The sequence below is a fragment of the Mesoplodon bidens genome (assembly GCF_964165515.1).
Source record: "Mesoplodon bidens genome assembly, chromosome: 18".
Taxonomy (NCBI): Eukaryota; Metazoa; Chordata; class Mammalia; order Artiodactyla; family Ziphiidae; genus Mesoplodon; species Mesoplodon bidens.
This window is the reverse complement of record NC_138175.1, coordinates 10,328,510-10,341,142: the sequence shown is the minus strand read 5'-3', so window position 1 is coordinate 10,341,142 and position 12,633 is coordinate 10,328,510. Positions and strand designations below refer to the sequence as shown.

Below are 12,633 nucleotides of genomic sequence, written 5' to 3'. Positions count from 1 at the left end.
TGGCCCGGGTTCAATCCCTGGTCGGGGAATGAAGATCCTGCAAGCCACATGGTGAGGCAAAAAGAAAAAAAAGAAACCTTGGTCCCTTGTCACTCCCATTGATGACAAGCAGCCAGACCCATTGGTGAATCTTTGGAACTCCACCCTACTTACCACTGAACTTTTGTCCTCTGGTCCAGGGAATGTGTTAGCTCTGGAGGATGGGATCGCTCCTTTCCAAATGTCATCCCCAGCAGGCTCAGAGGATGCCCAGGGTCCACTCAACAGAGAAGCATAGAGGCTTTCTCCATGGGTGTATCAGAACCACAGAGAACAAGCACGCCCCCCTCTACTGGAATCTCCAGTGCTATACACACAGAAGTCAACCTGTCGGGTCCCCACTTACCCCTTACAGACCAGAGTCCATCAAAGAAGAAGAAGAAAAAAATCAGTCCCTGAAAATGCTGACTAATAGCACCAACTTTGGAGTGAGAATGATACTATTTTTGTTTCCATTCTGTCTTTATAGTTTGAACTTTCCTTTTGATATTCTGTAAATATTCATCATCTCAGAGCCTTTTGAATTGCAGTGGCTTTTAGTCAAAACTGAACAAAATATGCCATTTGAATAATAAAAACCTCATTAAAGTGAGGTAAAAGGAATTCTTTTCCTTTTGTACAAGCCAATTAAGTGTCTTTACAATTAAAAAAAAGTTTAGCACTTTATACTTTCATATTCCATAAGCCTGTTTTTAATTAATAGAGGGGACAAGCTTTAGGTACGTGGTACGTATTTTGCCTCTGGTGCTGTGCAATTAACATTAATGAAGCGTATTAAAATTTGGTGAAAGAGGAAAGGGTTTCCCAGGTTCTCTTTGGGTTCGTGCCTCCAGGCTGAGGTCTTAGGTATAGCAAGTTTCTTTGTTTGATGCTGTTTGCAGTTCCTTGAGACAATGTGCAGGTAGGATAAAGGTAGTTGTTATTGAGAGAGATGGAGCCAACATTCCAAATGCCCAGCCTGTCTCAAAAATGGGGAAACACTGAAAAAAACCAACTTTGAAGAATTTTATTTTCTCTTGTGGATAAAAAGGAAGGGTCTAGAGACAAAGGGAGTAATAACCATTGAGGCCTGGCAGGTACCTAGCAAGATACTGGGGCTTTGCCCATCACAACTTTGGGTAGGGTGCATGCAGCTGTTCTCAGTTTACACGTAAGTATCATAACATGGCTGAGCTAGAGTTTCTCTCAGCACTTGACTCTAGCCGTATTCTAGGGAGCGTATCTAACAAAGAAGGTACTGTGTAGTGTCCTTGAAGTCAGAGGACCTTTTTATTTTATTTTGTTATATTTTGTTCTTATTCATTTATTGGCTTCTTTATTTCACCTGTTTTTTTGTTTTTGTTTTTTGGATAAGGAGTTTCACTGTTTCTTTTTTAAAAATATTTATTTATTTATTTATTATATTTTTGGCTGCATCGGGCCTTCATTGTGGCATGCAGGATCTTCCCCGTGGCATGCGGGATCTTTTTTGTTGTGGCATGTGTGGGTTCTTCATTGTGGCCCATGGGCTTCTCTTTAGTTGTGGTGTGCAGGTGTTCTCTCTCTAGCTGTGGCGCGTGGGCTCTGTAGTTGGTGGCACACGGGGTCTGTAGTTGAGACGTGAGGGCTTAGTTGCTCTGCGGCATGTGGGATCTTAGTTCCCCAGCCACGGATCAAACCTGCGTCCTCTGCATGGGAAGGCGGATTCCTTACCACTGGACCACGAAGGAAGTCCCTATTTTACCCGTTTCTGATACTTACTCTGACCAGAGGAAGTTTGCTTCTAATTGCTTTTTCTCCTGACCGTAAAATGGAGATAATAAACATGTCACCTAGAGTTCTTAAGTACACAAAGCTCTTAATAAGTGCTTAACCCATACTTAACTCTCAAAAAAAAAGAAAAAAAAAAAAGTATCAGCAACTCTGAAAAGGTGGACCAAATATTTGAGATGCAACCTGGAAGGTGCCCATATGTAAGTCATATATTCAGCTGACCTAAAAACCATTTTAGGTTTTAGATAGGTGATGATTTGGAAATAGATCAGACAACAGAAAGAATGAGACAGTTTCCCTGTGAGACTTCCATTGCCCAGTGATAATGAGATTTGCACGAATACTTTTTTAGAAGAAACAGTGGTTTCTTTTTTTCTAGTTAAAAGATTAATTCATGCTTTCTACCAAGCATTTAAAGAAGAATTAATGTCAATCCTTTGCAAACTCTTCCAAAAAATAGAAGAGGGAATACTTCTCCACTCACTCTGTGAGGCCAGTATTACCATGATTCCAAAACCAGATAAAGGCGTCACAAGAAAATAAGTCTTCAGACCAGTATCACTTATGAGTATAGATGCAACTATCTTCTACACTATTCTAGCAAACCAAATAAAAAGGATTGAAATTTATACCATGGCTAAGTGAAATTTATATAAAGAATTCAAGGTTGGCTTAACATTTGAATGTTAATCAGTGTAATATACCATATCAGTGGAAAAAAGGATCATGTCAATAGATGCAAGAGAACAAAGTTGAGGACTCCCATTTCCCAATTTCAAAATGGACTATAAAGCTTCAGTAATGAAGGCTGTGTGGTCATAGCATAAGCCTAGTCATATAGATAATAGAATAGAATTGATAGTCCAGAAATAAACTCTTACACGTGGTCAGTTGACTTTCAGCCAAGACAGTTCAATGGGGGAAAGAACGGTCTTTTCAACAAATGATGCTAGAACAATTGGATGTCCACATGGCAAAGAATGAAGTTAGATTTCTTGTGTTTGCCATACATAGGAATTAGCTCAAGATAGATCCTAGACCTAAATGTAAGAGCTAAAACTATAAACCACTTAGAAGAAAGATAGGAATATATCTTTGCGACGTTGAGTTAGGCAGTGCTTTCTTACATACAACCCCAAAAGCACAAGTGACAAAGGAAAAAAAAAATATATATATATATGAATTGTAGTTCATCACAATTTAAAACTTTTGTGTTGCAAATGATACCATCAGGAAAGTGAAAAGACAATCTATAGAATGAGGGAGATTGTGCAAATTGTATATCCGACAGCTGACTTGTATCCAAAATATATAAAGAACTTTTATAATTCAACAATAAAAAGATAATTACCTCACTTAAAAATTGGCTCAGCATCTGAATAGACAGTAGATGTTTCTCCAAAGAAAAGATACAAATTGCCAATAAATACATAAATTGCCAATAAATACTAATGCTCAACATCATTAGTCATTAGGGAAATGCAAATAAAAATCACAGTGAGACACCACTTCATACTCACTAAGGTGGCTAAAATTAAACAAGCAAACAAACAAAAAACCCAAGACAGATTTAATGACAAATATTGGCAAGAATGTGGAGAAACTGGGATCATAATACATTGCTGGTAGAAATGTAAAATGGTACAGTCACACTTTGGAAAACAGTTTGGCAGTTCCTCAAAAAGTTAAGCATAAAATTAACCATGTGACCCAGCAATTCCACTTCTCCATGTATACTCAAGAGAAGTAAAAACATATGTCTCCATAATAACTTGTAAATGACTATTCATAGCAGCAATATTTCTAATAGCCGAAAAGTGGGAAAAAAACGAAATGTCCATCAACTGGCAAATGGTTAAATGAAATGTGATCTATCCATACAGTGGAATAGTTTTTGGCCATGGAAAGCAACAAAGTACTGAGACCTGCTACAACATGGATGAACCTTGCAAACGTTAAGTGTAGTGAGAAAAGTTGTTCACGAGAAGACCACATATTGTGTGATTCCATTTATATGAAATATCCAGAATAGGCAAATCTATAAAATAGAAAGGAGATTAATGGTGTCTGGGGGATGGGAGTGGTTAGTGACTATTAATGGATACAGGGCTTGTTTTGGGGGATATGAAAATGTTGTAAAATTAAAATGTGATGATGCTTGTATAATCGTGAACATATTAAAAACCAGTGAAGTGCACACTTTCAAAAGCGTAAATTGTATGGTTTGTGAATTACATCTCAGTAATCTTTTAAGAAATCCATGCTTATATAGAAAATTTGGAAAATAACAAAAACAGTAAAAAAGATCTAAAAAGATCTAAGCAACCTAATGATATCCTGCACATCCAGAGCTAACATTTTTCTGTATTTCCTGTCTTGCTGACTGTACGTATAAAAATCTTTTTTTGTCGGGGGGGGGGGCTGGGAAGGGATATGAATCGCGCACATAACATTTAATTTCCTCCGTTTTCAATTGATCTGAGAAATTGGGGAACTTCTGACTTAGTCCTTGCTGATTTATCTTATCTTCTGTTGGATTTTAGGTTGCTTCTAGTTCATATACAATTTTATAATTCTACCTCATTTATATATAATTATTACTCATTCTTATGCATAAGCTTTTATGTAAATTTTGAGGATTTCTATGGGAATGAATCTTGGAAACTGTATCAGTTTGCTAGGGCTGCTGTAACAAATTACCACCTATTTGGTGGCTTACAACAACAGAAATTCAGGCTATCACAGTTCTGGAGGCCAAAAGTCTGAATTCAAGGCGTCTGCAGGGTTGGTGCCTTCTGAGGAGGGGTCCGTTCTGTGCCCTTCACTAGCTTCTGGTGCAGGTGGGCACTCTTTGACGGCCCTTGGTTTGTAGATGCATGTCTCCAGTCTCTGCCTCTGCCTTCACAGGGCCTTCTCTGCGTGTCTTCTGCCCTCCTCTTCTTTCGTAAGGACACTTGTCAATTGGATTTAGTTCTACCTTAATCCAGCGTGATCTCACCTCAAGGTCCTGAACTTAATTACATTTGTAAAGGCGCTTTTAACAAATAAGGTCCCATTCACAGGTTCCTAGTGGACCTATTTTTTGGGTTCACCATCTAATCCCCTACAGAAGCAGTGGCATATCAAGGGGGTAGCAGGTGGCTGTAGGGATAGTCTGCCCCATGCACGGGCAAAATGGGGGAGCATTGTTTGTAGAAAATTCAAAACCAATAATAAGGACTTCCCTGCTGGCACAGTGGTTGAAAATCCGCCTGCCAATGCAGGAGGCACGGGTTCGAGCCCTGCTCCGGGAGGATCCCACATGCCGCGGAGCAGCTGGGCCCGTGCACCACAACTGCTGAGCCTGTGCTCTAGAGGCTGTGAGCCACAACTACTGAGCCCGCTTGCCACAACTACTGAGGCCCGCGCACCTAGAGCCCATGCCCCGCGGCAGGAGAAGCCCCCGCAAATGAGAGGCCTGTGCATCACAGTGAGGGGTGGCTCCCACTTGCCGCAACTGGAGAGAGCCTGTGTGCAGCAACGATGACCCGATGCAGCCAAAAATAAATAAATAAATGAATTTATTAAAAAAAAAAAAACAATAGTAAAATTACTAAACGTTGCTCTGCTTTTTATTATTATCATCATGCAGTGGCAGTTCTAAACATTATCAGTGATAAACTATTCCTCCCTAGAGGTATGAGCTGCTGCCCTTTGCCCCGCCCCCTGTGTAACCTACTACTTGGAAACAGGATTACTAGGTGAAATAATGTGGATATTTCTAATTCTCATGATAAATGTTTTCAACTTAATATCCATGGGGTAGAAATATATAGTCTTACCAGCTTTACACAAGGTAATAAAAATATGATAATATAAATAAATCTAATTTAATAGGCGGAAAATGTCTCATTTTAACTTTTGCTACTGGTGGAGTTGAACACGTTACCTCTTGCGCTGGTTATTTTATAATCAAGTTTTATGAATTTTAAAAATATCATTGTCAGTATTTCTGTTAGACTCAGAATATGTTTTTCTTGTTGATTTGTAAACACTGTTTACATAGTGAAAATATGGGTTCTTTATAGGATTGCAAATTTTTGCCTTTTTTAAAACTTTATTTAGATAACAGATTATTTTAGTTTTTAGATAGGCTTTTCTTTATTGCACACCAGTATTTGTTTTCTAACAACTCAAGATTCTTCACCTACAGTTTTCCATGAGGATGGAACAAAATCAGATTGTTGCAATAGTAATAGGTCTATGAGAAGTCTCTATGAAAAGAACACTAAGTTTTTTAAAGTGAAAGATAGGAAATATTTCGTTTCCTATATCACATATTCCATGCCATTGGTGTGGAATCTGAACACCATCAGTTTCCAGCCCCTTATTTTACAAGCAAGAATCAGAAACTCAGAGGATTTGGTGATTTGCTTGAATCTGGGACAAAATGCTGATCTTTTACCTCTTAAAGCAGTGGTCCTGTAAAACTGTACCCTGTCTCTTTTTCTCTTGTTTCATGTGTTAGCTAAATTCCCGAACCGCTTTTTTTTTCCTTCCTACAAAGCATTTATTTATGGCATTTTTTTCTTATTATAAAGACAGCACATATTAATTATGGAAAAAATAAATATGAATAAACTCAGAAAGAAAACAATTTAAGACACTTTGGGTTCCATCCACCCCTAGAGACAATGACTGTTAACATTTTTGTCTGTCTTTCATTAGCATTGTGTGTGTGTGTGTGTGTGTGTGTGTGTGTGATCATACAATATTATATATTGTCTTTAAACATGAATGTTTTACAGGGTCAATAGATTTGTTATTTTAATGGCTGCACAGTATTCTATCATATGCGTATATTCCAGTTCATTTAATGATTCCCCAATTGTACATTTAATTTACTTCTAATGTGTTGCTGTTATGTTGCAATTACAAACACTGTGGATAGCCTTGAATATATTTCTTTAAACAATTCTCATTAGTACCTTAGGATAATTTCTTACAAATACAATTTCTTGATTAGGATTTAGGATTTTGATTCACATGAAAGGCTTTTATTTTTAAATTTTTTATTATGAAATTAAATATGTGCAAACAGAGGAAGTATAACAGACCTCCACTTACCTATCCCCAAGCTGACTTCTAAAATGTAGATTTAACTTGACTTCTAAAAGGAATATATCCAAACAGTCTGTGTCTGTCTCTTTAGACAGAGCATTTCCACCTTGATATGTTTTACTTAATACCTAGTAAGTGCTGGTTCTGGTGTTGGCTTTTTCACAGCACACTTTCTCCTTTATTCCTTATGTCTTACTTTGAGGGCTGTTTCGATTTTATAGATGACGAAGCTGAGAACTGAATGAGCTAAGGAAGCACAGATTCAACTAGGCGGTAGAACCTGTGTTCCAACCTCTGTGACCAACTCGTCCCAGTTTGCCCAGTATGGTCCCAGTTTTGGCACTGAAAGTCCCGCATCCCAGGAACCCCCTCGTCCCCAGCAACCCAGCACAATTGCTCACTTAGAGTCCAAGCTCTTCCTGAGCAGAATGGTCTCAGATGCGACCTTCTAGGGCATCCCATTTCCAGCTGTCTGTAGTCCTGAAGATAGTGAAGAATTGGTTATTCCCGGGGGAGCATGGATCATCCTTGGTTTTAGAGCGTCTCTGTCTGCATAACGTCGGATGTTTTCTTTCTCAGGTCACTTCACGTGCTTGTGTGCAATGCAGCCGTGTTCGCTCTCCCCTGGAGCCTCACGAAAGATGGCCTGGAGACCACCTTCCAGGTGAACCACCTGGGCCACTTCTACCTCGTCCAGCTCCTCCAGGACGTCTTGTGCCGCTCAGCCCCTGCCCGGGTCGTCGTGGTTTCCTCGGAGTCCCATAGGTGGGTTAGAATTGGATGTTCTGTTCACGTGACCACCTTCCTGATGGTCCCCCCAGCCTCTCTTTTTGAAAATAATTTTCATTAGTCTTGCTCCAGAAAGTGTGTGCTCAACCTGGCTTACTGAATGTATCGAGGTCTTTTTTTGTGTGTATGCGCGTGATGGTGGGCGATTATTTGGGGGTAGTGTCGACAGCAAGGTAGATTGTTTTTATAACTATACTTCAGGTCCCTCATTGATTTTGCTTTGAGATGGAATAATGATTGATTAAATCTGGATTCCTGACCTTTATTGATTTGTCAGTCACCAACTTCACCATCTCACGAAGAAGAATGTGCAGTTATTCTAGCAGGAGAAACAATGCAATTAAAAACTGCAAGATGAAATCCAGTTGTTTTATAATGAGAAATCAGGGAATTCAATGCAGACATTAGCTGTGTAATTGTAGAAAGGGAAGTGCTGTAGTTAGAACATATTAGAAATCTGGCCATGACTCTTTTGGTTAAAATTTCAATTAAAACATCAGATGGCACTTCTTTTCTGTTACCATTAGGAGACTATTCAATCGACTAAGAAGCCAGTTGAACATTTCCTCATATTTTCAGCATGTTTGTTTCTAGAGTTGGATAAAACAACTTTGTCTAAAGAGAAGTACCCTGAGAAGAGAAAGGACTTGGCCGGGTGAGGCTAGATTTAATACATGCTAGGGAGATTTTCCTGGTGTGGTTGGGAGCTTTCACTCCTACCAAAGTAGCTGGAGAAAAATAATGTGCAAAAGGGCCTGTTTTTTTTTCTCCCTCTTCTTCGTCTTAAGTCCTGAAATGTTTTAGTGACCCAGAATGAAGCTTATTTTTTTAAATCATGCTTCCATAAAATGTAACCCCTGGGACTTGGAAGAGAGAGACCAGCCAAGGGTGAGTCTGAACCGTTTATCACTCCCAAACACAGGGGCTTATGGTGGAAATGACACACTGCAGATAGATTTACTTTTACCATTTGAAATTTATGACGGCCGAAATGAAAGGAAAATGCCCGTCATAATCCTCCCCTGCGTTAAAAGACATGAAACATCTCGTAATTAGGTGGTAACAAAATCGGGACCTCCTTATCTTTGCAAATCACACCAGGTTCGTGAAAGTGGAGTGGCCTTGTTCAGGCGTGAGGGAGGCTACTGCGGGGGCGGTGGGGCGAGAGCTCCGGAAAGAAATCTGCCAGCCCCAGTCGTTCGCCAGATGTGGAGGGCACCACGGGATACAGATACGTTTAAATGAGCTGGTATTTAACGGGAGAGTCTGTGGAATTGTCAGCTGCTTTCTTCCCTTTGTACATCTGGATCTCACATAGTATTTCATGGGACGTCTTTGTTCTCTCCTTAACTGCAGTGTAATTCGCACTTACCTTGGAGATCTGAATCTTGATTTCATTTAAAAGATGGATCAGAAGGCAGGGCCCTGGTCTCTTGAATTCGATCCATTGTAGTTTCCAGACCAGGTCTTCCTGAAGTGTGTGTTATCAGGCCCGCTCCTGTCTGGCGACGGGCGCTGGTTTTCTACTTCCCAATGACCGCTTGCCCGTATTAAAGGGTGTTTTTACAAAATGTTAATTCTCCTAAGCTGGTTTGTTTATTACACTTGTGTTGCACCCCAGAGCCAGTGTGAATACTGGGCGGGCAGTCCTGGGAAAGCACTCACTTGCTGCTCAAGGACCCAGAGCCCTAGACCATGTCGTAAAACGGAAGGGTTGATATCTAATTACCTCCATAAACCTTGGCGGAATCTCTTCGTTGGAGTCAGGACCCCCTGTTAGGGGAAAAATGAAGTCCGATGTTTGCAGAAAATATTATACCAGACTGCCCCAAGGCAAAATATTTATCAGCCTCCCCGAGTCTTCCCTGTATTTTAGTTACTTATCTGGAACCGGAGCAAGTGAATTGAAATCCATCATATGAAAATGAGAACTTCCTTGCTGTGAAAAAATTTTTCAGATAACAATTAAAATGGAATGAAAAGAGTGGAGTGCTGGCTGAAGGGCTGTAAATGGCTGCAGCTGTGTTGAGTGCCAAGTTGACACACACGCACACACACACACACAGCCTCTGATGCAAATTCAGTCCTATTCTTTGAACATACTAGCTTTTGTCTACATAGAATCCAGCCTAATTATTTTAGTTGGGTTATTTAAAAATCCTCAGTTTAAAAAAAAAAATAAAGGAGCAGTATATAGAGAAATGCAAGATAGAGGTCCTCTCAGACAGCAGATGTCAATGTCCAGAGAGCAAATGTTAACATTCCAGTGTCCTGGTAGGAGGGTAACTCTATAGACGTTATTGTTTAGCTTTGTCAATTTTTCAACTTGAAAACAGGGTAGGCAGCTTTTGTAGACTTGTTTTGCTGCCTTTTGAGCTGTGAGAGGTGAACGCGGTCATTTTTCAGGAAGCGGGCCCTGGCTCAGAGGAATCAAAAAGCTCGCCCACCCTCTCTCCTCCCTGGAGGACTGTCAATACAAGCTAATCAGGCCTTAAAAATGAGCGTGCTGCTCAGGAGATCAGCAGGTCAGGAACTCAGGGGTCCACTTATGGGGGAGGGCTGTTTGCAGAGGGCGGGCCTACTATTTAGTAACTGTTTCTCCATCTCGAAACCTGCTTTCAACCTGGTTCCATCTAATTTCTCATCAGGGTGGATTTTGTTGTTGTTGTTGCCTTGTTTCTAGGTTGGGGACTAGGAATGAATACCTTCTCTTAGGGGTTGAGTCTACCCAGTGTTCCCCAGGGCATGAGATACTTCTGCATTGTCCTTAAAAGCTAAAGCAGGGAAATCATTCTAAACATTAGAAAGTGCTGCATGCAAATGTTCGTGAAGAATGTAAAGCCTCTGAACAGAATGGTACAATTTGCCTTTTGAGCAAAGCTCAAAACAAAGCTTTTTGTAATAAAGGAAACTTGGCTCTTAGTTTGGAATTTCAAACCCACCATCCAACTTCAGTTCTCTAATCCCGTATTTAGGCCCTACTGTGTGTCATAGGCAAAAGTCAAGGAGCTCACCTTCCGAGAACTCACGGTCTAGGGTTGGAAGCACATGAACAAATGACTTGCAGTCTGTGTGGTAAGGACAGAGACCCAAGGTACAAAGGTGGCCTGACTTGCTTTGCTGCTAACGTTGCAGGGTGGCAGGTCCTTGAACAACAGGAATAGCATGGACCAGGTCCCAGAAAGTGGATACTTAATTTCCATCTACCCTGCGTGGCTTCTTTCAGTCTATCCCTCACTGCCACCCTAGAAATCACTGTGACAGCAAGCAGTGGAAGAGTTAGTTAGTGAGAGCTTCCTGGAAGAAGCGACACCTGAGCTGGATTGGGCTAAACAAAGGATGCCAAGAAAGCCGATGAAAGCGGAACGGAGAGTGAGTGAAGGATGCTGCATGCGTCCCGTACCTGTTAGACGTTGTCTAAATCCTGGATGCTCTTTTCTGCTCAGAGCAGGTAGAACTTCTGGGCCATACCTTAGATCATTGCATCCTCAACTCAACAGTCTTTTTTTTTTTTTTTTTTTTGGTGACAACTCTTCTGTAACACCTTATTACTGTTTTGAAATAAAATCAAGAAATATGAATAATATAACTTCCCTGCATACATATGTTGTAATTCAGTGTGCTAGCTTACCTGTAATATAGGGGAAAAAATGAATGTGAAGCAAAAGAGCATGTGTTCCAACATGTCAGTGCTTGGGCGGGACTTCGGGGAAGGTAAGTTATCAGAGAGCCCAGCCCTCCACTGGGGTCCTCGCACATGTGGATTGTTAACAGGTGTGCGCCATTGCAGCCTCAAACGCTACCAGCCTCGGGTCAAGGCTCACCTCCCCGCCACCCAATCCCATAAAATCCCAAAGCGCGCTCATTCCTCATTTACATGGTTGTGGCATGCTGCTCCTGGAAATTCAGCGGCTGTTACAACTGTGCATCTGTGTTAAGCACAGCTCGGCTCTAGGCTCCAATAATTACACACAGGCTTTCATCTGCCTGAACGTCCAGTGGGGCCATCTTCCTTGAGCAAGGCTCCGAGTGCGTGGCAGGACATCTCCTGTCCCCGGCCCCCGCCGGCAGTTGTTATGACAACCAGAAAAAGGCTCCCATAAATTTTCAAATTTCCCGCTAAGTTTCACTGCCTCAGAGGATTAAGCTCGGAAGTCTGAGTTCTTCCCGTGGTCTGGGGACTTGGAAACAGGCAGCGGATGATTCGTTTCGGAGTCTCACTGCCTTATCCACGCCAGCGTCTCTGGCCATGATCTTTGTTGATGACTTCGGCTCGGCAATGTGATTTAACACCAGAAATGGGATGTCACTGAGTGAGTCCTGGAGAAGGGGTGTTTAATTTCCATTAAGACATGAATTTCGTCTGCCCCTGGGATTCTCTTCTTGGTCATAGCTCCATCTGAACTGCTCCTTTAAGGAACAACCAGATTATTCCATCATTTTCGTTTTACCTTTTGCTTTCCTTTTCCACAGTGGTTGTCTCCAGTGCCCTTGTTATGCTCCCTTATTACTCGGGGCAAATGCCCAGAGTTAATGAAGCAAACTCCAAGGGGTCCTTAATGAAGATGAGACTGTCGTCTAGAAAATTCCTTCTGTTATGATCTTTTTTTTTTTTTGCTTGTTAGGGAAGTCACTACTTTGTTGTTATTTAAAAAAAAAAAAAAGGAGAAAGAAAGGAAAGAAACAAACAGCTGGTGTTTAACGACTCCTTCAGACCCAATTATAAAACATCAACTACTTACTTTGATTTGTGTGTATCCATGGCATGGATATACTTAAAAACATTAGACTCTGCCAGAACTTATTTTGGCTTTGTTTACATTTATCTTTTAAACGTATAAGACTATTGATGGCACCTCACCAAGGTTATAACCCCTTTATAATCATTAATTTTTAATCTGCAAAAGAGTCTTAGAGGCAGCAAGGCTCATCTATATTTACTTGGATGCTCAA

General features: G+C 40.8%; 1 protein-coding gene across 2 annotated transcripts in view; it reads left to right on the top strand.

Moving 5' to 3' along the window:
- Nucleotides 1–12,633, top strand: part of WWOX (WW domain containing oxidoreductase) — a 983,360-nt gene that overhangs the window by 277,706 nt on the left and 693,021 nt on the right. For both annotated transcript variants that reach the window (XM_081216136.1, XM_081216135.1), the window contains exon 7: nt 7,471–7,656. In XM_081216136.1, coding sequence (XP_081072262.1) covers nt 7,471–7,656 — 186 coding nt within the window. The remainder of the gene's footprint in view (nt 1–7,470; nt 7,657–12,633) is intronic.